Genomic DNA, 27,974 nt, shown 5'->3' with positions numbered 1-27,974 from the left:
AAATACTTTATATCCACCGTGCTATTAAAATTGCGTATGTGTGTGCGGCAAAGGTCAAGATTGGACTCCCGGTCTTTTAGTCGATCTTAATAATTAGTGTGCGTACTGGCTAGTTTTTGGGCATAACCGTCCTTTATTAGGTATAGTGTAAAGGTAGTTGTGCTGGTGACTGATGAAGAGACACCCTTCAGTCTGCTACTTTTGAGTTAAACCGTGCTGACAGGTCTAAAACCTACCCCTTTAGTGGTTTACCTATTGGAGGGATTGGGGCTGTCCAGTATATCCAACGGGAGGACTCGAGAAGAGACAAAAACGACAAACTCGTTGTTAAAAGCATAAGTTCATAACTTATTTGTGATATCTTTAATTTATGACAAATAAAATTATTTCACCTCATCGCTATCTTTTTTTGTTAATATTATATACGGTTATCTCCAAGCACATATATAGATAAGAATGTATATCTGAGACTCTATGAGTAAATCACCGTGATACAATATAACGTGTTTACCGTCACTGTGCGCATACATTAATGACTGTGCATTTCGATATTTAGAACCTCCTAATAATAACACGTAGGGGCAAAAAATATTCGCGACAATTACTAAATATAATTAAAAATATATTCGAAGTAATTATAGGATAAGAAATTTCGTAGTAGCTAAACTTCGAAGCATTGACTAGTTTTAGTAATGGTAGCAACTATTCCTCATTACAGTTTCAAAAATATTATCAATTATTGACATCGACGTTTTTGATAACTTAACAATAAATTGATAATAAGACATTTTTTTTGCTAAAAAATAATTAAAATTAAATTAATAATTAATGTACAAATAATTGGTTAGTTATACTAGAATCTAATACTCAGTAAATATTGGGTTGTTAAAAAGTTAAGAACTCAGATTATGGGTTGTTTATAACGTTTAAATATTATATCTATTGTATTTATACAAGTGTTAACAAACGAAAAATTGAAATACGTGTATGAATTTTAGTAGACGACACACGAATAAATTAAGAATAATTAGGTAAATAACATAAAAGAATAGAACCTACAACGCTTTTATCTAAACATTATGTACTGTATTTGAAATATTCAACAACATGAATGATCTAATTTTAACAAATAATGAAGCAAAATTCAATTAATATTAATTTCCAATTTTTTTGAAAGTATTTTAATAAACAAATATTCAGTTAGTTTTAGTTCTTTAAGGTGGAAAATTCTGAAAGAAAATGGCCATGAAAAGGGCCATTGATTTTCATCTTAATGAACCAACTCAACAAAAAAAGACTAACTTGTTTCAAGCAATAAAAGATGAGGTTTGTCTATTTCTTATTTTCTTATATTTATAATTTTAAATTATGCTATATTATTACAAAACTTAAAATTAATGTGTATATTAATCAACCAACCAATCGTTTTATGTTTTTTTAAATACTTATTAAATATTAATTTTGTGAAATTTAAACAAACAATATTATTGCTTATTTATAAAAAAAAAATTAAGATATGTTATTTTTAAAGTATTGTTATTTTTCTTTGTTGTTTAATAGTAGTTCCTTACCAAAAGTTTACATGCAAATTATTTTATTTTTAATTGAACTTTTATAACTTTGGTATCTTCACTCATAAGTTACAGAACATATAATTAATAAATCTTGTTAATTACTATATATTTTTTTATTATTTAAGTTTTTATCTACATTTTATTAAAAATAGTTATTATACAATTAATGGTATTTGATGACTCTCGTAAGAGTTTTTTTTTAATGTTAAAAAAGTTATATATAAAATTAAGAAGAAATATTATGATTTTTTAAAAATTTTAATTAAAGAAGTATTTTACTAAATTTATTTTGATTATAATTTTTGCTTGAAGGTGATGACAAGATTATACTATGTTTAAGTTTTAAGTTATTTTATACAGTATTTTTTTAAATATCTTGTTTTGTTTAATATTGGTTAATATTGTTTTATCCTAGAGCTTACTTCAGGTAAAATACTTAATATTTTGTAGGCACATTTACTTATTTAATTTCTCAACTGTCACTTAAATAATTGTATTTTAGTTATCTAATATTTTCTTTTAGTTAAATAAAATAGATTTAATGTCTTTTTACCAGTTAAGTAGGATATTTTATATTGTATATGTTATTACTAATAAATTTTAAATAATTATAATAATTATTTAACTAATGAATATTATATAATGACAATTGACTTATCCATTATTAAAAAAAAAAATTGTGTAATTTATTATGGATATTATATCTTATTTATTTTTTTTGTGTTTTTTTATAAAAATTGTTAACATTAAATTTTTAAAAGCTTGTAAATGATTTTTATTTTAATAGGCAAATGGAGATTCTGTTTCTGATGATGAATCAGTTGATGCTGCTACTGATGTCTTTCCACTTGGGCATTATATTGATAATCCTGAGGAATTAATTAAGCAAATGTTTTCAGTAATACGTGGTAAAAGACTTGCTCGCTTAATACCCCCAGAGCTTAAGGTATGATGTATAATATTTTCTATTATCTAAATAAATTTAAAAAATATATAAAAATTAAATTTCTAATTTTTACAATGCAGTTTATTTTTTCATTTTTTTAAAATCATTTTTATTTTTATTTTGAGTAATAGTACTTTTAAGTTAAATATTAAATATAGAAAAATATTTTATAAAATTAAATTATAATAATACATTAAAGTTTTTTTACTAAATGATTTTAAATGGTATTAAATTATGAAATATTATTATTATTATATATGAATTATTAAAATTAAATTTTAGGATTTAACATTTGAAGAATTAAAAACTGATTGTCTTATACAATTATTGGGTATGTCAAAAAAGCGAGTTTTAGGAGTATTAAAAGGTAAATTGTATCCTATAGTTTATTAATGTTATTTTTTAAATCATTTAATATATTTTTATTAATATTTTGTTAAATAGGAAAGGAATTGGACTCGTCATCTGACTCTGATGATTCACTTATTTTCGAAAAAAAAAAAATGAATGAAACTAATAAAAAATCACATAAAAGGAAAAAAAACAAGATTAAGAAACCTAAAGTTAGATTAAATTCCGATTCTGAATCAGAAAAAACAAGTTTAAAAGAAGGAAACACTCTATTAGAAATATTACAGTTGGAAATGAGAGCAAAGGCGATTCGTGAATTGTTAGAACCTGAAAAAAATTCTGATGATTCCATTAACTTTGAAAATGTAAGAAATAAAACTATTGCAGAAGACAAAAAAAGTGAAGAAGTAAAGGAAACAAAAAGTTGGAGTGAACGATATGAAGAAAGGGAGGATGTTAAAGAGGTTGTTAAAACAAGCAAATTGTGCACAAGTATAAGGAAGCGAATGCTATTACATCAACAAAAGGTTCAAAAATTTATAATCGTAAATTATTAATTTATATAACACCTGTTTTTAAAATTCTATACTAGTGGGTACAGATTGTATATTTAAAATTCTACCTATGATGCATACTCACTATATATATATATATATATAAAACTTCTTATAACATAATCAGACATATCCTAAGATTGATTTTGACCTATCAAGATTTTTAGTAAGAATAGGGTTAAAAAGTGGCTATTTTGAAATTCTAAAAAAATAAAAAATGTTATTTTTAATTTATTGCTTATTGATAATTAATAATAAAAATATGATTTTAATATAGTCTAAGAACGCAATAATTATTAAAAAAAAAAATTCAACAAAATAATTAGCTTATAAAATAAAAAATAATCTAATTATTCTAATTTTTATACCTTGGTGAGATGAAGAGTACAACTGGGAAATGACTGATGATAAAAATAGCAGCACCCAAGCCTCACTTCCAGTTATTACTTTAAATTGTAAAAAATTCTGAAATACTGGTCTACAAATTGTTATCGATCAGTCTTTATTTTTTATTTTATAAGCTAGTTAAACATTTATGTTACCATTTAAGAAAATGAATTTGATACCCATTTAATTTATAAGGGATGATTTTATTAGGTGAAAAATCAAGAAATATACGTGACTAAAAATAAGCAAAATTTTTTTTTCATTATTGTATTTATTTTGAAAATTAGTGGTTTATGATAAACCAATCACTCTATATATAACTTAATTATCTTATATTTTTTTACAGTTGTTAGCAGAAAAAGCAAAGTTAAAAGCTGAAGAATTGGAACATGTCAATTTTGGTGATGCTATTAAAGCAAAGTCAGATGAAAAGCTTCAGAAATTACTTTCTAGTATTGGTGATGAAAATTTAAAGCTTGGTAAACAAAATTTAAAACCTATTGATATTACAACAATGGATAAAAACCAAGAGCTTTTGGAAATAAAACTTCCAGATGAGGTAACGACTATTGGTGATTATGCCATAATTTCAAATATTTAATAAATAATGAATAAGACATAAAAACTTTAGCTTCCAGATATCAATAATATAAAACATTAACTTTTGCTGAAAAAAATGTCAAGTTTATAAAAGTACACATTTAAAAGTTTTTACTATGCGACTGTACTTAAAATAAAAATCAGTAAATTTGAAAAGGACAAAGCATGAATTTTGGAAGATAATAAAAATATAGTAAATAAATTTTAGGAGTTTTCTTATTAAAAATGAAATAGGAGACTATGACTAATTATTATAATTATTTTTGTACAATATAATTTTGATTGAATTGTCTTATCTAATTAGATTTAAATTTATTATTATTTTACTAAACTATATATTAGTATGTTGTAAATAGTGATAACTCAATATATTTTTAATGAAAAAATAAATGTAGTTAATATTGTTAAAAAAAAGAATATTAATAATACTTAATCCCATAACCAAATGACTAAAAAAAATTGAATCTACATTAACTACACCAGACAAATGCTTTAAATTACATCTATAGTTCTTAATGACAAATTCAAAAATTATTTTGGAAGAATGTCAATACCTCTTAAAAATAAAATGTTAACTTTGGGAGTTTTTCTGCTTCTATAAATATGTCCATGGAAGACTAATACTGATCCTACACAAAACTACTTAATAACATTGAAGTTTACTTTTTAGTTACCAAGAGTTACTTAAATTTTAAAATCAGACAAATTTTTCTACCTTTAAATAAACGTCATTTAAGTGTGTTTTTAAGTATATCGTTCTTAAGAAGAATATACTAATTTAAAACTTAATATAACGATCAAGAAAATATTTAAAAAATGAATCCAACAGTGGGGTTTTCATTAACACATATTTTAATATGTTATATGTTGAAATAAATTAAACAAACAAATCAAAAGACTGATTATATCTTCCATAGTTTATAATATTGTTTTTTTCTTGATTGGTTGGAATATCTACACAACATGTTATCTTAGGTGGCTCAACAAAACAATGATCCGTTGGCAAAGGTTTTTTGTAAAGTTTCCTTGCTAGCCAAGCAAGTAACATCATTTCCCATAACATTGTCGAGTTGTAAATCACTGTAACAATATAATAATTACTATCTTATATGATATTTATATTCATTTATTTGAGATCTTACAATTGGCATATACCGTTGGTGTTATAGGAGGCTTGCATGGTAGCCAACCAGCCCAAACCATAGAACGAAATGCTAGTCCTTGAAGTTTGGCTAGAACTAGAACTAGTTGTAGCACGATAAATTTACCTTGGACATTATGATCTTTGAGCATTTCACCTAATACACGCAAAGTCATCGAAATTCCCCACATACCACAGAATATGGACATCACAATAAACGGTTGTAAGTACATGTAATTTACTTGATATAAACTCTAAATTTAGAAGATTAAAAAGTTTGTAAATAAAAAAATTATGACACAAATCGAGCGGCGTATTTAGGAGTGCTTAAGAGGTTTTAAAATAATCTGGCATTTTTTATGTATAAATATATATCTTTTCCTCGTTGTACCCCTCAAGCTAATAAATTTTAAATACACCTCTGTATTTACATTTGGTTCGGTCTGTTAAATTAACTTACCTCTTCTTCCGCCCACATAACCAATAATATCATGTAAACAAATCCTTGTACGACAGGTAATTGTAGAACTAACATTCTTAAATGTCTTAGATGTTTTCTAGAAATCAAAAAACTTATGTTATAAAAGTACTATCAATATTTTTCGTTTTTACAGAAGTTTTTTGATACGAACTTAGTAAGTGTAAATTTAGGAAGACAACAGCAACAAGGCCAACAACAGCATGGTGGCACTTGCATATCAAGCGACTGTGGCTTTACTGAAGCTATAAGGTTGGCTTCACCGCCGCAATAAGCCATAAATAAGCAAAATAATTGATACATTGATGCCATGAACATGCCTTGAGTCAGCGCCTCAGCAAGTAAATGGGCCCTGGGTACTAATATAGCACAGTACGTAGCTATTGCAACCACCTGTCAAACACATAAAATTGTCATTATTATTATTTTTTAACTAAAATTTATTAATTTTGATTAATAACACTGTACCGGATATACACTGAGAATGAACGCCGAATGGGTTTTTACCATAGGTGGCGAATTTTTCATAATGTATTTCAAAGTATCGATGTATAGGTAAAGAATAACAAATACAAAAATTGCTCCCAGCGTAAAAATCGTCACTCCAATCAGATTTATAGCTATAATTATAATATTACATTTTAACGTATAAATTAGTTTATATATTGATATTAAAATAAATGTGAAACGCAATAACTTAAATTTATTATAGTTAAAAACGCATAACCTAAAAATATATCCTTAAATTATTTAGATTATATTGTGCACTGATGTACAACTTTTATATTTATTCATAACTATATTCTATTTAGCAAAATGATAATTTGTGAAATCTAATTGATATTGTTTTTGGATATTGTATTATCTACAGAATACCTAATTATAAAATGTAACGTAAAAAATATTGTTACTGTAAACCACAAAGATTGGTAGATTTATTGCTAATATGCGGTATATTTGTTAAGTAAAGTGTGCGCATTCATTCCAATAATTATTAGGATATTTGATATTACAAAACTCTTATACATTATGCTTTAATAATTAAGAAAAATAAAAAAATAAACTAAACATAACATAACACTAACATTTAGTAGATATGATAGATAATCAGTAGTATCAAAATACATTTATTCTAATGATCAGGGTCCGATTAACCCCTATACGGGCCCCTATTAAAAATATCGCTAACATGAAAATTTGATGAGCAACAAAAAAATCATAAAAACTGTATGACACTATCATGGCAGGCTAGTAAAATTTGAGATGGGCCCTTTAAGCTCATTGGTTCCGGGACGTTCGCCCTTGTTAATGATTAATTAATTAGGTTGAGCAAGAGAAAATGGTGAATTATATTTCCTAGCTCAACTTAATTAGTTTACAAAATCAAACAATTTTTATTTCAATGTTCATTACAAATAAACTAAAAAAATTATTTTTATAAAAATTAGTGGTAAAAATAATTTTATATTATGTGATTTTTAAACTGTTGATTTTAATTTAACAATATTTGCATTAAATAAGCGTATAATTTGATCATTAATAAAAGTTATGCGTCCATAACTTTATGACCGTCATCTTAATTTTTGTTTTTTAATTTAACAACAACATTTTTAGGAAAAAAATGTATCTTTGTAAAATTATTAATTTTTATTTTCAATGTTATTTAGGTGAACTTTGCGTTATAATCTAATGGCTTTTCTCAATTTTCTTATATTTTATAAAAAAACGGATATCGTAGTTTTAAATTTTCTGTGATGTTATTTTAGCATACATTAATTAATTACAGTGACTTTTTGTTGATATTAATGAAAGTATAATTTTTCTCTTTAAAATATAAATGCTAAATTATAGGGAAATGGTAAGGCGATACGGTAGTAGATAGTTTTACTTTTTCATATGATGACTTATGATGCAATCTAATGTTATATGCGACTGTTGGTCGACGGAGAAAGTGGTCAGTTTGTTTGAGTTATTTACGTATGTACAACTGTATGATATAATAAACCTGCAACCACACTATAAACTTGTTTTACCGAATGTTAGGTAATTTCTTATTGCGATTAGAACAAAAAATAATGTGAACTAAACGTGGATGCTGTTGACAAAGATAGATACAAAATGCAAAAAATACATGGTGACCCTGATATTATGTTTAGCATTCTATGTGTAGTCGACCATAGCAACTGCTCAAAAATTAAAAAAAAAAATACAAGATACGCAAATTATTTATAAGGCAAAAAATAGGAGAGTTCATCCGAGAGATGTAATGTCTTTGTGATCACCTGAAACAAATTACTAAACTAAAAAGTAATTTGGAGGACGATGGAATTTTTTAGAGTTCAAGTTCAATAAAATACGTTTTCATTATATTTTACAAGTGTAAATTTTAGATCGTAGAAATTATACGGTCGAGTTTTTTTCTCATGTCTTTTAAGGGTAACAAATTGCTGCTTCGTTAATTTCCTTTATAAAATAAATATTTATACAAATTTATGGACAAATCACAGATTAATTTGTTTTAAAAGGAAAATTTTTATTGTTAAAATCATAATAGGTGAATTCCAGTGTTTTCTTTTAACTAGTAAACTAAAAGATACATATAGTGAAAACTTTTTGTCTCTTTGCTAATTTTATTTTAATACTTTTCTTACAAAATGGATATTAAACTACAATTAAATCATTTTTATATTCTAATTGACAATTAATTTTAAAGAAATATATTTATGTCGTCCTGTGAAAATTCCAAAATAAATGTACTGGTGAAGTTAAATTTGATGTGCTTATGTTTTCCAATAAGCTTATGGAAAATTCCATTCAAGTAAAAATATAAAAATTTATCAGAGAATTTGAAAACAATAATTATTACCTGTGAAATATTCTTCCACAGAAGGTATACCATTAGATGGGTGACAAATTGGCACTAACAAGTTTTTTACAGCATAGTCTGAAACTTCTGTACTGACGGAACTTACATTTTCCGTAGAGCTGACCGTTGAAGTGGTTACTGTTTTTAATAACTTAATTAATTCTGGTTTTTCAGTTGAGAAAAATTCCAAGGACAATAAACGTCCTAATGGTAAATTTGTAGATGATGAATCTGTTTGACTTTCTATTACAGTCGTTACATCTGCTACTAAATCGTCTTCCAATTCCGCTGTCTTGTAAACGACTAGCGGATCTAGAGTTGCCATTATAATTCTAGAGAAAAAAATACATATTAACAAATATAAGTTAATTAATAAGGAACATAATTAGTTCTGTATCATATTTGATTTTACATTAAAATTCCAATCGGTGTATTACTCAAAGTACTCAGAACGCTTAGGGAATGAGTATTCTAGAGGATATTTGTCGTACCGAGTACCTTCTTAAACAACACCATGATTTCAACATGCTTCTATATTTTCGTTTAAAATTAGACCTCTATAAGATGATTCTTTGTTCATGAATCACTTAATTATTTCAAGAGTAATATTAATAATTATTTTTTATTTCTTTTAGTTGCATCTTTTCCCCAATTTATCAATCATTATGTATGTTTGTTATTCCTTTAAAAGAGTATCAATTTAATTTTTTTTAATAGCAACATATAATTAACTAGTTTATGAATTACTAAATTATTTAATCAAGAAAATTACTGATTCATAACAACTTGTGCTCTAGTATTTCAAAAGTTATTAATAATTTAAAGTAATGGCTGGAAATGAAAAGAAATGTTTCCAACTATAAGGGAGATGTTTACTCATTTTCAAAATGTTTCTTCTTATTAGTTGGGCTTTCAAAAAAAAAGATTCTTATTTTGCGTAAATATTTTTAGTATAGACACGTTTCGAAATCGCTCAATTACCGTGACTATAATTCATGGTAAATAACGTGTATCGAATTATTAGGTAGGATACCTGCAGATATCTTACCTTTTTTTGGGTTGCCGTAAATTATTTTATAATTTTATTTATATTTAGTGTAAACAAATAATGTACTTAAATGATATAAAATTTGTTTGACCTTGTCTCTGCCTTAATAAATTAAAAGTAATCACATATTTTTAAAAAAAATATATTTTTGTCCTTATACAAATTTTAAGTGTTAAAAAATATCTATCCATTATTTATGAATATTAAATTTAATATTCACAATTATGAATGCAGTTTGAAAATATTGTTTGAGGAAGTCTTGAGACCCATATTATTATCTATATCTGAAAACAGAATTCGTGAAGAGCTTCTAGATCCGCTACTGCTAAACAAACAACAAATGTTTGAACTTTTATTATTATAGTAGTATCCCTACACCCATTAAATGTAGTTTATGAGGAGTACTGTCAAGCTTGTCTTGAAAGGAGGCGTACACCCTCTCTAGTCCATATTTAATTATTTGTTAATTTTATTACATATAGATGCTACAAGAAGAAAAAACTTTAAAAAGGCACATAAGTAAAAAAAAAACATTCAGTTAACAAAAATTATTTTTCAAAACGGCTCAGACAATAGTTTACACACAAAAAACGACCTTTTTTCAAAATTCTTTAGGTGGAGTTAGATATATACATTTTGATATCAACATTAATAATAATTTTGCCTCGCCTAAGAAATATTTCTGAACCACGTTTATATAAATTTTTTTTATATTTTGAAGGACTTAGCTTTCAAATCCTATTATTAAGGCCATCTTTTGTCACCTTACCTTAATTATTATAAAGTTATCAGACCCTACTATGTAGGTAGGCACGAGTGGTAACATGCCCAAAAGTGGCAAAATATTTCAGAAAAATTATTTAAAAAGAAAAATTAATAAATGCATTTAATTTTTGTAATTTGTATTTTAGAAAAATGTTATTGACTACTATCTAGCTATATTATTATTTACAAACAACAAAATAATGATAATTAATAGACAATGTTAAAAAAATTATCAGAAAATATCTATTTTCAACAATCAGTTAAATAATTTTAACCAATATATGAAAACTATGATAATTTTATGGTGTTATTTGACAATTATTTCAAAAGTAGTTCTTTTGTATTTTTGTCGTCTATTAAAGGTTCATTATTAATAATTATTGAATATATAGTGAACTAGTATAAATACGTTGTACATTTATACATATTAACAGAGTGATCAAATCTGGTATGGCATTCATTTTCTTAGAAACTATTAAATTTTTTTTGTTAAGAGAAAAAATATTAGGTTTAAAAAACTACAATAATATTTAGTTAATTAGAACTTACCTTCAGGGATAAAAATTCTTAATTTAAATTTTCTTAAATGGGAATCTATATTTTTAACTTAATGATATGATAGAAAAAAAAATTATAAACAATTTTGTTCTTATTTGAAATGTTTATGGATATATATAGGTTATCAGTTTCGGACTCGTTACAGAGTCTATCTTCAGAGCGATAGTTACAGGCTCGTGATTGTAACTAAATTGACTATACTGTGACAATATAGTTACATAGAATAGCTCATAGAATATTTATTATGATAGTTTTTAAGAAAACTTTTGTTATATTATCATTCTATTCTGTTTATCTTATTTGTTATATTCTAGTCAATAAAAAATGGTTTATGTGACAGCATAGTAATATCAAGACTACTGTATTTGAAACAGTCAATAATAATAGAATTTCAGACTAAAATCACTTTACTTTAAAAAGTTGTAACAGATGAATGGTTGATCGGATAAAAAAATTGTAAGGACAAAATTGTTTTTAATTTTTTCTTCAAATTGTTAAAAATAGGGATTTTAATTAAAAAAAATTTAATTTAATAATGTTTATCTCTAACGAGATGAAAAATATATATTTAACTACATATTATTGTAGTTTTTAACACCTGATAATTGTTCTCTTTATAAAAATTACAAATTTTCAATCATTTTTATATTATTTGTAAATTGTTATGTACTTATGTTTTGTGTACATGCAGTATGATGCATTAACATATTAATATAATATTTATATTATATATTATATTTTACACGTGAAATAGTTTTTTTCCATATGTAAGTATAGCCTTACGTATGTTTCTTTGGGCTTTTAGCGAATAATTGTATTGCGGAGCGGTTATTTTCGACAATAAGTCATGTAGAAACGTGTCTAAGGTCAAATATTTCCGCAAATAGACTATATCCACTGGCAATCAGGGCCATCCTCGCCCCAGGCCCCGCGCCTCAGAAACCTTGTTTGGGGCCTGCGCTCACAGGCAAAAATAATTCTAAGTTTTTTTTTAAATACAACCATTTTCATATATTACAAACATAGTTTGAATTTTTTTTTGAGAGAGAGAGAATATTATATTATTAATTAAATGAAATTTTTACAAAATACTTATACACTACACAATTTACAATATAAACTATGATATTAAAACTCTATAAAGAATTGTCTTCTATACAGTGTACAAAACAAATTATACTTAGGTTAGATGAGGTGCTGGTAAAGGTATTAAGAAAAAATACTTCACTTATGTTAAAATTTTGAAATTAAATAATTGCCTTCGTACAGCAAGCACAGTGGCATAGCCAATAGGTAGTCCTGGTAGGCCCGGGCCTACCCAGATTTTCTCAACAACGTCTACGAATAAAATAAAAATATTACTCATCACTTCTTCGGGCCTACCCAATAAATAAATTCTAGCTACGCGCCTGAGAAAGCATCACATTTTTTTGAAGCGCCGATAAAAATGTTATGCTTCTTAAATTGTAAAAATCCTGCTAGCAATTTTAAATATTGAATTACATTAAACTGGTGATAGTTATTATAGTGACATAATTAAAGAGTTTGCCAATAATCAAGCAAAGAATAAATTACATAAGAAAAAATGTTTAAAAACTATGTTTTATTATGTCACTTTGTGAATTAAACAAAGATTTTATTTTTTTTAACTATTTAAACGATTTTAATTTTAAAATTAAATGCATTGCCGTCACTAGATTATGCGAAGCTCTGGCAAACCTGTTACCTGCCAGATGGGGATAAAATCCCTCCTCTTCCGTAGTTTATTCGGGTGCAAGGGATTTCAGACTGATTTCTGTATTCACTGACAACTCGACATGTATCCTAGAGGGGTAATGAACCCCCTTGAAAAATGTTAAACATACATTTTAGATTTTAAGTTAGGTTTATGATACAAAGTAGCTGGAGGAAACATTTTTTTTAACTTCCTAACCAATGAAATTTTAGCTACGTATCCGTTAACCACGAACAAATATTAGCTTCGAATTGAAGCTATGAAGGTATTAAGTAATGTTATTTTTATTACCTGTCTCATTAATACTCAAACTTATATTTAACTTATAACTCATATTCGTTAATATTAACATTAATATGTCAAATGATATGAAATTAGATCCAGCTGAAAAAATTCTCTTACGTTTTTTAGTAGTGAACATATTCTTAAATAATGTAATTGTTGAAGATAGCCAATTTTGATAATGTTTTAAAACAACATAAACGGACATTGAATTATATAAGTTGTAAATGCATAAATAAAAATTTTAATTTTATAAGTATTACTCCAAAAATTTGTCTCATTCCCTCTTGTTATTATACACTGTTATTTATCTTAATTACAAGAAAATGAAAATTGTTTACTTACCTCGATAAAATATATTTTTTTATTATTTTAAGTATTTCTTAATCATAACCATTTGAAAACAAAGGTACAGTTCTTAGCATATTAATCATATAGCCTTAAATATTATATTTCTGAAAACTGTATTTCAAAATTTAAATGGCTTTTTAATAATTTGACAAAATAAAACTTATTAATACAACAAAAGTCTAGTATTGGTTGTATATAAAAATAATATTTTGTATTATATCCAATTTCGATAAAAAAATTATATTTTATTAAATTCGCGGAATAACGTCGGCCAACGATAAAACGGTGCTCCGAACGTTTCTAACGCGACAAGACTCGTATTCGACAAAGTTAAAACAACTACTGAAGTATGATCCAGAGACCAGAGTATTTGGTAAGTAGAAAGCATAGCGCTGGCAATGGATACATATAAGAAGGAGTGATTACCACAGTAATTGATTACACCTGAGGAATAATCGCTTCTGATGAGTATTAATAGAAATGAGTATTAAACAAAATTCACATTATGATTTTATGAGTGACTAGCAATAATAAAAGTAACAATGTTATATGTAATATATTTATGTATATTAAAACTTCTTCTCTAGTAAGTTACGCAGTGTATGTTAAAAGAAACAAAACTATAATTTTGTGACCACTTCAAATTGTTACAATGGCGGGTCTAGCTGGTAGTTAAAAGCTGGGTACGCCATTTTATGGATACAACTATTCATAATATAGTGAAAAATATTATGGTATATTGATATAATCGTTTCTACTAGTAAAATTTGCTAACTTATAATGTTTAGTTCGTGCACTATATGGAGAAAACGAAAAGTTTATAAAATAAAAAATAAAGTTTTTAATCTTTTGTGCACCCGAAAAAAAATAACAATTATTTCAATAAACTTTAATTATTAATGCTTCATAAAACTGATTTATTAAAACGAAAAAACAATGATAAATTTTAATTATTCACTTTATGTGGATCGTAATAAATGAATCACTCTGTATTCCTTTTTTGGTAAATGTTTCGTTCATAATAAGTTCTTTTTCCGTAATATAAATATGTTGTCAGAAATTGAACAGTATTTTCATTTTTTTGTAGGATCAAAATATAGTATTTGCCAGTAAAATAAAAAAAAATCTCATGAGGTATTGCAATTGACCTTATTATACGGTATAACATTTGTTTATATACTAATACACATTTGATGATTGTTGATGATAACAATCATATTATTGGTTATAATTATTTAAAAATGGAACAATATTGTTCAACTTTAAAAATTTATCAAAAATTGTTTTATTGATAGAACAATTTTTGATAAATGTTTAATTTTTCTAAAATATAAAAACGAATCACCCCGAATACAGAAATATTTAGAATTGATTTTTTTGGTCTTATTAAGACTTTAAAAAAAGAAAACAAATATGTCTTTAAAAAGTATATAAAACGGAAATCATTGTTTTGACTATTGAATTATTTTCTGTGGGAAATTGGTGAATATTAAGTAGTCGTTTTGTCTCTTGTTTACGCCAATAAATTGGTTTTAATACAATTTATTGACTAATTTAGATTAGACTTAGTTTTCAGGTTAATGTAATTGAAGCTTAAATTTAGGATTATTGCTATTTAAATTATACTTTTATATTGGAAATTAATTTGTTGGTATAAATGTAAAAGATTAATTTAAAGTAAGTAGATAAATAACAACATATTATGATTCATGTGGTCAACCATTAGCGCATGGTGTTTTAGAAACTTTGGTTGAATTGATCTTATTTAAATACTAGGGATTTATAATCTAATGCAGGGCGAAGGGTCATGACAATGTAGATAACATTATCAGCAATCGTACATTATGTTTTATAATATTTCATTGTAAATAATTTGGCGCTTCTTCCGAGTCAGCCGGTGCCCATGCCGCCCTATTCCATTTAATAATTATTCTAATTAGTTTTAATATTCAAGCAAATAATTATTAGTGCAAATTCGTTATAAATAGACTTTACCATATAAAAATTTATTAAGATATTTTATTAATTGCTTAATTGTAATTTAATTAATAAATTTTATCAGTCATTACATTTACATTTGTACGTTATTAATTCAACGTAGGTGAGTTCCAAAATGTCTAATTTTCTATGGTAATTTTCTTGTTAAAAATAATGTAATACTGTTTATGTTTAGTCTACTTAAATAATAATAATAATGTATTATACTTTTAAGGTATACATTTTCAATTCTGATAGTTTTCATTCTTACTTTCAACAGGCTTTCATTTAAATTTTAAAGAATTAAATACAGTTATAATTTACAAAATGAAACTTCATTATATAGTAACTATTGCGTGTTTACTGGTCATTACATCGAAAAAAACTCACCAAGAAGAAATTAATATTGGTATAAACAGTTTTTGAATTATCATAATCTTAAATAGTATAGAATTATATATTGCACAGTTTTCTATTTGTAGAGTTCCTGAATTTTAATTTGTAGAATAAGGATTTTTTCTTATTGTTCCAGTGTTATTGATTCACCCAAAGAAAGTTTTATTATTTATACTATTTTTATGTTATACTTATTAGTATACAGTAATAATTTTAATCAATTATTATCTATTAAATAAATATCTATATAAGATATAAAAGCCAAATAATAACAATTGAAATTTTTTTGTTTAACAAAATTGAAGTTAATATTATTTATTTATTTAAAGGTTTCTTTAGTGCAAGTTAAATTAAAATAATCCTACATTTTTTTGAAACAAAAATTTTATGTTGTATTGGGAGTCAATAATATTAGAATGATATAGAAAGTGATTAGATATAATCCATAATCCATACATATAGTTATGTTCTTAAAATATTATTAGGCTTATATCTTACCTACTTTGGTACAAACACCAAAGCAAGTAAAGCAAAGTAATACAAAATATCTAAAAAAAATTTTAGATGATTTTTTAATTATTGATATAATTTGAATAACAAGTTTTACAATGAATTTTTCTTTTAAATATAATTAATATTTTTTTTAACTCTAGCCATTATTTAGTTAGTAATTTTTTAAGTCATGATTTTAGCCATTATAGGAGGTGGAATAGGAGGAACATCATGTGCTTATTTCCTAAAAGAAATGTTCAATGAACAGGTTAACATAGATTTATATGAAGGTAATACTATTGGTGGAAGAATTGCTACTGTAACTTTAAACGATGGAAATATGTATGAAGCTGGTGGATCAGTCATTCATGATCGAAATAGATACATGTCAAATTTTGTTGACATTACTGGTAAGTATATATCTATATCTATATATATATATACTTTTAAAAGTATGTTGGCCTTTTTACACTTTAGGACGAGTGGTTAGTCCATTCCAGAAAGAAATAGTAGTTCCAATTATAAAACTGATTTTTTTCTCAGCAAACAGAGCTACCGTGACTGTGTGAAATATTACTTAGTCGGCTACACTGTTTCTTTTTGATAAATTTACAATAAAAATTAAATAAATGTCAGTAAAATATTATTTATACCACATTAAAAGTATTAAATTTTGATATTTTACAGAAATATTATGAATGTTTAATATTTCATTCACAAGAGTAGAAGTGGCAATAGACAGTTCACAATTTAAATCCAGACCTGATATGTAAAATAAATGAACTATAAAATTTATTTCACTCTTTTATCATATAAAGTTTGTAATGTTTAAAGTCACTGATATAAATTTTGGTTTCTTTTACTTAAAACATTTTTTTAATTCATCTGGTTCTCTTGAAAAATTATTTGCAAATCTTTACTATAAAATACATAATAACAAATTAGGGATATCTTAAATTTTTAAAAATTAAAACTTTAAAGTAGGCTTCTTATAAAACTTAATGGCAAAAAATGATAAAAAAAAAAAAAAAATTAGGTTATAAATATGAAAAAATAAAATAAATTTTTTTCATTAGATTTATTAGATCAAAAGTTATAAATTTTATAAGAACTGTCTGGGTTACCTGTATATTTTTATAAAAAAAAAACGGTAGCACAGTGTGGACGTGACATGGTTGAGACAAGTATAGATGATTAAAATCTCTATCATAAGAAACGCTTCAATGCAAATCTGTAGATAGTGTTTAGTTTTAAGAAATTAGTGGATTATTCCAAAAGCAATTAACTCCTATTTCCTTCATTATTCCTAATTAGTAGTTCTATGATTTATAAGTATAATATATGAATAATTATTTATTATAACAGCTAAATATAGTATGATACTCATATTTAATAATTTAGTATTAATTTTTACAGAAAAATTATAAAAAAAAATATAAAGTAGTTGTTACTTTTGGGATGTGTATAAAAGTTGAAGAGATTGATGCAAAACTTTTAATAATTTTTTGTTAATTATGAATAAATGGATACAAGAAATTTTCATCAGTCAATAATATACTTTTTTAAACTCATTTTTCGTGCTGATATCAAATCCGCAATTAGATTTTTTCAATTACTAATTTTTGATATTATTAATAATTAGTTAAAAACTATTAATATACAAAAAAATATAAGTTAAAATGAAATTCAACAACACAGCACCGCAGCGGATGAAATCATGGGGGAAACTAGGCATGGATATTTCTGAATATCAGTATATTATAGAATACTATTGGATGTAACTATATGGACAATTCTGAATATTTCAATTGTATCATCTATTTGAACACCAAGAGCTACATAGAACATATTACTAAAACCTCTGTTTAAAAGATTTATTATAATAAAAATAATGATTTTAACAAAATTTCGAGTTTTCCTCATAAATTTACTGTTAATAGTTATATTTTTTATGTTATCAATAAATAGTTAAAAACGAGTATTAACATATCAAAAAAAAAAAATTTAAATAAGTTTAACTTTATATTCTATGTCAATTAGATTTATATAATATTCATGAAAATTAGTGTACTCCCCTTGCAAGGTTTATTAAAATAAATAAAATACAATACCAAGAATTTTAACACAAAAATAGAATTTTTGAATATCATATTCATATAAATGGCTATCATAGCCATTTTGACCACAAAGACGATATATATCTCGAAATTTTTTTTCATAGTATAGTATAATACATAAGCTTTAATTTAAGATAAATAAAAGTGTCAATATTTTAGGAACGTTTTCAAAACCTAAGTTGAAAAAGTTAAATTTTTGTGCAAAAGTTGCTATTTTGAATCCCACCCTGTAGGCACGTAAACGGTCAGATTTTCAAAAAAGTTATATAAAATGAAAGGGAAATATCTATGGTTTTTAAAAAAAGAACTATTTTCTTCATTTTTCAATAAGTTATGGCAATTAAAAAAAAAAAAATGTCAAAATTTACCGATTTTATAAATTGTAATTTTTTATGGGATTTTCACTATTTACGGCGAACGAGGACAAAATTTTCAATTTTTGAGGATAATGTCTTCAACTATATATCATTTGTGATCTTTGAGGAAAATCGTTTCAGTGAGGTCTGAGAAAAAGTAGTGAAAGATACATAAAAAAATAATAATAACCACATCAAGATAAAATTAATACCTTCTCAGCTTTGCATCGAAGCTAAAATAAGTTTAAGATAATTGAATAGAAATAAATGTTTACATTTGAAGTTATTTTTAAATTTACAATAAATTAAATAATAGTTTATTAAATTACATTGTCTAACTAATTATTATTAGTTATATTAGTGTATTAAAGGGTTTCTCTTTATGTATATTAATATTGTGTTTAAAAGAAATTGACATTACGAGTTGGTTAACTTAGACGTATTGGTGTTTAATATGTTATCAGTATTTTGCATGTCACTTATGTTATTTAGAATAAATATTTGTAGGTCTAGAAAAACGTAATACAGCTTTAAAATCTGAAAGAGTTGGATTATATTCTGAAAATGGCTTTGAGTTTATAGAGAGTAATAGTGAAGTGGTGAATATAATGAAATCTGTTTGGCGTTATGGTTATGGAGTTAAAACAATGAAAGGTACAATTGATGGAATACTTAACAAATTTGATAAGTAAGAATAAATAATTAATATTTAAGAAATTTAATGTTATAAATGATGTTTTTTTTATACTTAGAATTTATGAATTACAAAATGCTGGTAAAAGTTATGATGATATAGTTGATCTTTTGGTAGCTATTGACCCAGATTTTGGGAGCTATTTAAATATTTCTATCAAAGATGCTTTTATAAATAATCTAGGATTTTCTGAATTACTTGTTGATGAAATTGTTAAAGCATCACTTGTAGTAAATTATGGACAAGATGTTGATGTTCACCAATTTGTTGGTAATTAGTTAATATTTGGATAATTCAAAATTCTGCTTTTTTTTAGTATTGCCTTATATAATATACTTTTTATTGTATATATGATATATGTAATATATATAATGATTTTTATAGTGCTTAGTAAGTAAGGAAACTGGTCAAATTTTACAAATAATGAGAACAATGGAAACCCGTGACTTACTTACTGAACACTTTACATATATAATATAAAATTATGTATATTGAAAATTTTAAATATTTGGTAAGGAAAATATTGTTTGATTCAAAAAACACTACAATAATATGTAGTAAAAACATGATATTTTTCATCACTTCAAGGTTAAAAAACATTAACTTGAGTTTTTTTAAATGAGAACATATATTTTGAATTTAATAAAATGTTTTTAATTTAATTTTTAATTTAATAGCAAATGACATTTGAATTTTTAATATAGCTTTATTCGTTTATTAGATATAAACACTTAAAGTTTCAAATTTTTGAGTTAATATACATGTATAATACACAAGGGATTACAAATACAGGTAGCTAATTGGTTTTTATGACAATGCTGTCACAGTCACAGATTGATTATTATCAATTTTGATTATCAATAGATATACTTTCTGTATTGTTAGTTAGTATATTTATTAACTCACAACAATGTGCCTCAAAAGTTTGAAACTTTAAGTGTTTATATCTAATAAACGAATAAAGCTATATTAAAAATTCAAATGTCATTTGCTATTAAATTAAAAACTCAAACATTTTATCAAATTTAAAATGTGTTCTCATTAAAAAAAACTCAAGTTAATGTTTTTAACCTTGAAGGGATGACAAATATCATGTTTTTACTACATATCATTGTAGTGTTTTTTGAATCAAACAATAATTTCCTTACCAAAAATTAAAAATTTTCAATAGTTACTGAGTAAACGAGTGTCTTATCCTTAATGAATCACCTATATATAGAGTGATCCACGAAGTTTTGACAAATGTAATAATTTTTAGTTTACTAAATATTTAGTTACTCAAAAAAAAAAAAAAATAATTATTAACTTTTAGGCTATGTTAATATCATAATTTTATTATTTGTTTAAAAACTTCAAAAATACATTGATGAAAAAACAAATTAATTTGTAATTGAATTGTGTTTATAGTGCCATAAATGATAATTGATGTTGCCAAGCTACTTTAAAGCATAATTAGTAAATTTTTACATTAATTATATCAATAGTTGAAAATTTAGGTACAAAATGTTATCACAACTTTTAAAGTTGTTTTAAAAAATTATTTTTATTATATTTAGTGTTTTTTGGTGAAGTCAGCAGTGTTTTTATTGGGGTTAATTTCATTTAAATAAACAATTTAATATTTTATTAATGAAGTGCTATTTACATATTTACTATATTTAGAAGAGCAAGTAGCATTAAAAAATGCTGTTTTTTTTAAATTGAAGCAACCCTTGGACTTTCTAATACTGGGAAAATTATTCTGGAATATTCCCTCAATGTTTTTTGGTTATTTAACCCTTTTTTTTTTTTTTTATTAAAAGTAAATGTTTAATATGGAATTTTAAGTTAGTTAGAAATATAGAATGCACTTTTTTGTTTAATTTTGTAATTAATAACTATTTTAATCTAAGATTAAACGTTTCAGGATTAGTTTCATTGGCAGGAATGGGAGGATCTTTATGGGCAGTAAAAGGGGGCAATAAAATGGTGGCTGAAAAACTAGTTGAATTATCAAAAGTACGTTTAATACAAGAATATGTTGTACAAATAACACAAAACGACAAAAAATATATTTCATATACACTGACAACTAGTAATAGAAATAGTTTAACATATGACTATGTAGTATTTGCTGCACCGCTAGCTGAAAATCAAAAAATTCCCATAGTATTTAATGATATGATAGAACCTTTCAAAGTGGGAAAATATCATCGAACAATCAGTACTTTTGTAGTAGGTGAACTTAGAAAAGAAAAATTTTCTCCTTTCTCATATGAAAATGATGGCAAACTTATTATAGCAATCAAAAAAGAATTTTTTAATTCAATAGGAAATATTGAAACTGTTAATAACACATCATCTAACTCAAATTACTGGAAAATATTTTCTAAAGAACCACTTTCTTCATATCAGCTAAATGAATTATTCACTAGTGTAAGTGAAGTTAAAGTAATGGATTGGTTGGCTTATCCTCATTATCAAGTGCCTACAAAACCTTCAAGCTTTCATTTATCTGATCAGCTTTACCACATAAATGCTATTGAGTGGGCAGCAAGTGCTATGGAAATGAGTTGTATTGGAGCCAGAAATGTTGCACTTTTAATAAAGAAAAATTTTGAAAACAATTGGAATCAAACTACCATGGAGCCTCGTGTAGAATTATAAAATATACTATGAATAATATTAGGGATTGCTATATATTCATGGAAAAAATGATCAACATCATTACTTAATAACATGTTTAGTATATTATGTACATAATAGCATAAGTTTAAAAATTAAATGATAAACATTATTAGTAGTAGTGATTTACTATAAAACATAGGTAATTACATCAACATCAAACAATTTTTATTTTGAAAATTTTTTTAGTTTAATTACCGCTGCTGAAAAGTTCCAAATCCTAGACCAAGACCACGATGTGTATGCGTAGCCATACGAGCAACTTCATATTGACTTTCCATTGAATGAAACATTTCTTCTTGTTTTTTAATAATATCCTTTGATTGACCTTGTTGATTTGCTTGATTATCAGTAGCTAAAAAAATGAGTTCAACATATTTATATTAATATAAATGTGATGCTTCATAAAAACTTAAGATACGTTTAAGGTACCTTCCTCATATTAGTTTTATGATATTATACATATGTTAAATATATTTTGTTACTCTCATATTTAAATACTTTTTAGTCCAGACCATATTAAAAGCATAATTTTTATTTTTATCTAATAAGGAAAAAAATTAATTTTTTTTTTTAATTAATGGAAATTAATTTATGGATCAAAAGTTATAAATTTACTGTTAATAGTAATTATATAAATTTTATACGTGTCAATCTAAAAAATCCTCATAAAATTTTTAATTCTAAATTTATATGTTGAGCTAAAATAGTGTTTTAAAGTTCAACAATTTTTACTTATAAACTTTCATATAAATCAATTTTAAAAGACCACAAAAGTAGGTTAAATATGACATTTTGTACAAATTATTTTTAAAATATTAAAACCCATATAACTTGATAAAATTTATTTTTTAAATTAATTTTTTCATGTGTAAATACTTGCTATCTAATTAGTTATAATCTCAAAAAAGAGGTGATAAAAAAAATCTGATTTCAGACTTGATACTATTGTAAAAATTTTGTTTATTCAAATATATATTGATCTATGATCATTAAAAAGTATTTTATTTTAGTGATATGATTTTACTGTGTAATTTGGTGTAACAACAAATTTTATACTCTTATTAAATTGGAGATATTTAATTTAAAAAAGTTCTTTTGAAGTGGGCATTTTGTATAGTAAATTCAACTAGATTAAAATTTTGTTTTTTTGAGGTATTGGTCAAGTGAGAGTTGAGAAAAATGAATGACAGACAAAAATAAAAAATATATAATAAAATATTATAATATGAATAAGAAATTCTTTCTCACAAGGGGAGAATGAAGACAAGAATGCAAAAAAAATTATTCCAATGGGTGAATTTGAACCTCGTACCCCAGGGGTTTAATATTGTAGTATATTCAACGTAGCCACTAAGAATTAAATGAATTTTAGCTAAAACTAAGAATTAAAGCTTGTTCAAAAATTCAAAGTCACTTTTATTAACTTTGAGGAAATAAAATAAGTTTATATTTAATATTATTAGATTCATGTAACTTTTATAAAAATTGGTGGACTCATTACTATGGCTAACCTTTGTAAGGTATTTTAAAAAAAACAAAATTTAAACTCCAAAATATCATGTTTCTTTAACATCAACTATTTGCACATAATAGATAAGGGATTGGGACAATTTCTTTTTATTAATTTATAATAGGTAACATAAGCTTTAATTTAACATATGTTTGAAACTGAGTATTTCTGGAACATTTTTAAAAATTAAGTTGAAAAAGTATAATTTATATGTTGCTATTTTGAATTTTCCCATGTGGGTAGATAAATGGTCAAATTTTCAAAAAAGTTTATATTAAATGAAATGACAATATCTAAGGTATGAAGAAACCAAACATTAAAATAAGTAGATGAATTCACATACCTAGAAAGTACAATCAACAAAGACAGAAAAAATAAATCTTAGCTGTCATGCCAAGATAGCCTTTAACAGCAAGAAAACTCTACTTACATCAAGAAACATAAGCCTAAAAATAAGAAAAATCTATTGAAGATATATGTATGTGTAACCTGAACTATAATAATAGAAAAATCAAAAAGAATAAAAGTATATGAAATGTGGTGCTATAGGAGAATGTTAAAAGTAATCTGGATGCATAGAAAACCAATAAAAATGTACTGGAAAGGATATTACAAGGAAAGTTATTATAGAAAAATATTGTTAAAAAATAAAATGAATAGATAGATCATATAAAGTAACAAGGACTGTTGTTGAAATTGATTATAAAAGGAAAAGTAAAAGAAAGAAACTATAAAAGATCAAGATTAGAATATATTAAACAAATAATAAAGAATAAACCATATGAATCACATGTATAAATGAACAGGAAAGCAGATAATAGAGAAGAATGGAAGATAGCTGCAAATTAATCAACAAATTGAAACCATAGGTATATAAAAACTGTTTTTTACTTTAACATTTATTTTTATATTTTGATTTAAATTAATTCACTTAAAAAAATATCCCTTCAATTGCTACAAAATGATTATTATTAAAACAAAATTAACTTACATTGTCCATCATCCTTTATACCCATGAGTCTTTTGAATTTAGCTGTAACTTTTCCATCTTGGTCACCAAACTTTGTAGATTGCCATATTTTTGCAGTATTATTACTATTTGTAGCTGTTGGTTGATTTTCAACAACTTGTGTTTCAGATTCTTGATTACTATTTTGTTTATGACCCCATAAGAGTTTACGTTTTTGAATCTGTTCAGCATACTTATTGGGATTAACAGCTATTGGATTATAATAAGATGGTAACTGTATTCCAGTTTGTGTTTTAACTTTTTCTACTTGGGCTTCCATAGTTTGTTGAAGTAACAATTGAGGTGTTACATGTGAAGTGGAACATGATAAATCTCCTGTAGGTGGCACTTTCAATTCTATACCCAATTTATCTAGTACTATAAAATTTGGTAATCATTATGAAATAGAATAATATTTATACTTATAATCATGAAATTACTTTGTCTTTTACTATTAGCTTTCTTTTCTATAAAATAATTATGTGATGAATATTTTTCTTTGGTATTTGATGGACTGCGTTTTTTATAATATTTTGAATTATGTCGAGAATAAGGACTCCTTGATCTTCGACTGCTTGTTCTAAAATGTACAGTGAACTCTTCACAGTTAAATTCACATATAATATTATGATTAATAATGAGGCCCCCAGAGTTGAAGGGGTCAAAGTGAAAATTTGAAAAAAATAAAAATAATGAGAAGTGTTTAACTTAAAAGTAAAATGACCACAACTTTTAGAGGTTTTAAGATTACAATGAATATTATTTAAATAAATATAGTTATTTAACATTAATTCCCTCAGAAACTGCATTAAAAAAGAGCATACCTCAATTTTTAAATTCCACCTCAGAATCAATTTTTAATCATTTTGATCCCTTCAGCTATAGGTTACTCAAATGTAATTATTATACCTTGAATTTTTACTACGACTGCGAGACCGATATGAACGTTTTTTACTACGACTATGACTCCGAGATCGCCGTGATCGTTTTTTTCCACTGCTTCGACTTCGTGACCGTCGAAACTTTTTTTTACTGTGACGATCTTTTGATTTATCCCTATATATTACATAAATTGTAAATACTAAAAAGTAAAATCACAACTATTTCAACAAAAAAACTTAAAAGAAAAAATCATATTTTAAATAAATCAAAGAGATATATGTAAGTGTAAAATAATTTAAAAAGCCCAATTAGCAAAAAAATAATTTTGTTAATAAGAACTGACCTTCTATGACGACTATAATTTTTTAATTTTTCTTCATCAGAGCTACTTGACTTTACATCTTTAAGATTCTCATATTTTTTGTGAGGATATGTTTTTGGTGATGGTGACGCTGTGTTGGACGATGCAGAACTAGAAGGAGAGTTCTGATTTTTGAAGAGAGATTTGTTAGAACTATGATTTGACTCTTGCTGAAATTTGATAAAAATTAGTATTAAAACAATATTTCTTGAGATTAGATTGCTGTTTTCAAAATAGGATAACAGCAAATTTAAAGAATATTTTTGAAATTTTCTATACATAACATTTTTAAATTTATAAAACATAATTATGTGTATATATAATTATATATACACATCGTAAATTATTCAAAATAATTTTTTTTTTAAGAATACAATAACCCAACAGTAAATAATAAAAAAGCAAAAAATTATACCTTCTGAATGCCAGTTTGAAGAGATTTGACTTCTAGCGGGAAAGGGTTTACCTGTTGTTTTTCATAATTACTCACCATTGTGAATATTGTACAGAATTGATAATCAGCCGCAATCAATTTCTTCTTCGTGCGGCGCAAAGACAAGAGGCTCCCACAGTCGATTGACTACTCGTGGACTATTTTATATATAATTTCAGAACAATGTCGTGTTAATATTGGTTAGAACCGGAATTTTATTTTTTTAATTAGGTATAAGAGAATATTATGTTCTTTACTAGCCTAATTCTAAATATGTTTTACCCACCTTAAGTCTTGGACATATGGTTTTAACTTGGATCACTCATGTAAACAAATTGAATAGTTGATTTCTTTAATAAAATCTTCAAGATAAAACCAAAAACATAATGAAAATTAAGTTGAATGAATTTAATTTAGAGAAATTTATTGCACTTAATAATTTCTTAGGCAAAACATAACTTTATAAGATTTAGTTTTTGAGAAATTCAAGTTAATAAAGTATTCAATCCAATTGTAGTGTTCAAGATGATTAAGACATAAATTCATAAATTTCAATGAATGCTTTGATAACAATCAATTTAAAAAATAACAGGGATGAATAAACTGTACAGTCCTTAAACAACTTTAGAATACTATCTTACTTAAATAATATAAATTTTGGATAATAATCTAAGTTGAATTTTTTAGATAGCTTATTAAAAAAAAACTATAATTCCTTATAAATAACTTAGTAATTACGAAAAAAAAAAAAGGTTAATATTCATACCTCACTCAATTCCATTGTAATTTGCTCATAATTTGCATCAATTTCATTTCCATTTGTATTTTCAATTTTACGCTATTATAAAATATATATATATATATATACAGATTATGTCTTAGATAAATGCACAGCTTATTTATATAACTAATTACAGTCTAAATGATTTAATTGATACACAGTATCTAAATGAGTACTATGATTTTTATCAGATGAATAATAAAATTTTAGTTAAAAAATAATAATATAAAAAAGATAAAAGCGGATGTTCCTACTCACTGAAGTGTTCCGTTTAGGGCTAGGGCTACTGTCATCATCACTAGCATAATTACATAAACTTTCCATTGCTTTGTTATTTCTTTACGTTATTTTATTTAATTTAACACGAAAAATGAATTTAAATTTAAAAAGTTATTTTAGTTCAAACCATCACGTAATAAAATGTAATAAACATAAATTGTATTTTAATGATTTGTTAAATCTAGTCAACAGCGTAACCAAGGTGAATAAATATTTTTTATCACACTTAGATGTATACTTGGCGTTTACCTATGCACAACTACAAATTAGACTTTAAATTTAATCGACAAAATAAATATTAATTACTAGTTTACACGATTTCAGAAAAAAATAATATATAATCATTGAAAATGGCGTCGACAGTCGAAAACCAATTAAACAGAC

General features: G+C 24.9%; 3 protein-coding genes across 12 annotated transcripts; 2 read left to right on the top strand and 1 right to left on the bottom strand.

Moving 5' to 3' along the window:
- Positions 1-801: 801 nt before the first annotated feature.
- On the top strand, positions 802-5,731 carry LOC126895479 (uncharacterized). 3 transcript variants are annotated; one of them, XR_007701665.1, is made up of 7 exons: positions 802-1,326; positions 2,362-2,520; positions 2,803-2,887; positions 2,965-3,398; positions 4,159-4,371; positions 4,451-4,605; positions 5,582-5,731. XR_007701665.1 is itself a non-coding variant. In XM_050667400.1 (6 exons), the coding sequence occupies exons 1-6, from the start codon at positions 1,240-1,242 to the stop codon at positions 5,615-5,617; spliced, it is 1,014 nt and encodes a 337-aa protein (XP_050523357.1). In that variant the 5' UTR covers positions 802-1,239; the 3' UTR covers positions 5,618-5,730. The 3 variants fall into 3 exon arrangements, 1 of the variants encoding a protein (XP_050523357.1); XR_007701664.1 differs by having other exon boundaries at positions 803-1,326; positions 4,444-4,605; XM_050667400.1 differs by lacking the exon at positions 4,451-4,605 and having other exon boundaries at positions 5,582-5,730.
- Positions 5,247-27,974, bottom strand: LOC126895477 (uncharacterized). 6 transcript variants are annotated; one of them, XM_050667393.1, is made up of 15 exons: positions 27,570-27,645; positions 27,297-27,368; positions 26,817-26,892; positions 26,513-26,688; positions 26,080-26,267; positions 25,764-25,910; positions 25,295-25,434; positions 24,837-25,232; positions 22,531-22,687; positions 8,898-9,229; positions 6,500-6,651; positions 6,186-6,424; positions 6,014-6,110; positions 5,555-5,807; positions 5,247-5,492 (listed from the first exon to the last, which is right to left on the bottom strand). In XM_050667393.1, exons 4-15 carry the CDS (start codon positions 26,588-26,590, stop codon positions 5,290-5,292), a joined length of 2,382 nt encoding a protein of 793 aa, XP_050523350.1. In that variant the 5' UTR covers positions 26,591-26,688; positions 26,817-26,892; positions 27,297-27,368; positions 27,570-27,645; the 3' UTR covers positions 5,247-5,289. The 6 variants fall into 6 exon arrangements, with proteins under 6 accessions (XP_050523350.1, XP_050523352.1, XP_050523349.1 ...); XM_050667395.1 differs by having other exon boundaries at positions 26,588-26,688; XM_050667392.1 differs by having other exon boundaries at positions 26,513-26,892.
- Positions 15,484-22,498, top strand: LOC126895478 (prenylcysteine oxidase 1-like). 3 transcript variants are annotated; one of them, XM_050667397.1, is made up of 6 exons: positions 15,484-15,737; positions 15,894-16,022; positions 16,702-16,911; positions 19,482-19,662; positions 19,727-19,938; positions 21,575-22,498. In XM_050667397.1, exons 2-6 carry the CDS (start codon positions 15,941-15,943, stop codon positions 22,312-22,314), a joined length of 1,425 nt encoding a protein of 474 aa, XP_050523354.1. In that variant the 5' UTR covers positions 15,484-15,737; positions 15,894-15,940; the 3' UTR covers positions 22,315-22,498. The 3 variants fall into 3 exon arrangements, with proteins under 3 accessions (XP_050523354.1, XP_050523355.1, XP_050523356.1); XM_050667398.1 differs by having other exon boundaries at positions 15,849-16,022; XM_050667399.1 differs by having other exon boundaries at positions 15,484-15,766.

The sequence above is a fragment of the Daktulosphaira vitifoliae genome, unplaced genomic scaffold (assembly GCF_025091365.1).
Source record: "Daktulosphaira vitifoliae isolate Bord-2020 unplaced genomic scaffold, ASM2509136v1 Scaffold_1, whole genome shotgun sequence".
In the NCBI taxonomy this organism is placed as follows: domain Eukaryota; kingdom Metazoa; phylum Arthropoda; class Insecta; order Hemiptera; family Phylloxeridae; genus Daktulosphaira; species Daktulosphaira vitifoliae.
The sequence above is the reverse complement of the archived record's forward strand: the minus strand, read 5'-3'. Positions and strand labels throughout refer to the sequence as shown.

Bases quoted from the DNA above. Each gene is read 5' to 3' on its own strand.
- LOC126895479 (XM_050667400.1), top strand. From the start codon at position 1,240: ATGGCCATGAAAAGGGCCATTGATTTTCATCTTAATGAACCAACTCAA. The intron at 1,327-2,361 runs GTTTGTCTATTT...TTATTTTAATAG, and splicing joins TTCAAGCAATAAAAGATGAG to GCAAATGGAGATTCTGTTTC. The intron at 2,888-2,964 runs GTAAATTGTATC...TTTGTTAAATAG, and splicing joins AGTTTTAGGAGTATTAAAAG to GAAAGGAATTGGACTCGTCA.
- LOC126895478 (XM_050667397.1), top strand. From the start codon at position 15,941: ATGAAACTTCATTATATAGTAACTATTGCGTGTTTACTGGTCATTACA. The intron at 19,663-19,726 runs GTAAGAATAAAT...TTTTATACTTAG, and splicing joins ATACTTAACAAATTTGATAA to AATTTATGAATTACAAAATG. The intron at 19,939-21,574 runs GTAATTAGTTAA...TAAACGTTTCAG, and splicing joins TGATGTTCACCAATTTGTTG to GATTAGTTTCATTGGCAGGA.
- LOC126895477 (XM_050667391.1), bottom strand. From the start codon at position 27,635: ATGGAAAGTTTATGTAATTATGCTAGTGATGATGACAGTAGCCCTAGC. The intron at 25,911-26,079 runs GTCAGTTCTTAT...TGTAATATATAG, and splicing joins AATTATAGTCGTCATAGAAG to GGATAAATCAAAAGATCGTC. The intron at 25,435-25,763 runs GTATAATAATTA...TGTACATTTTAG, and splicing joins AGTCGTAGTAAAAATTCAAG to AACAAGCAGTCGAAGATCAA.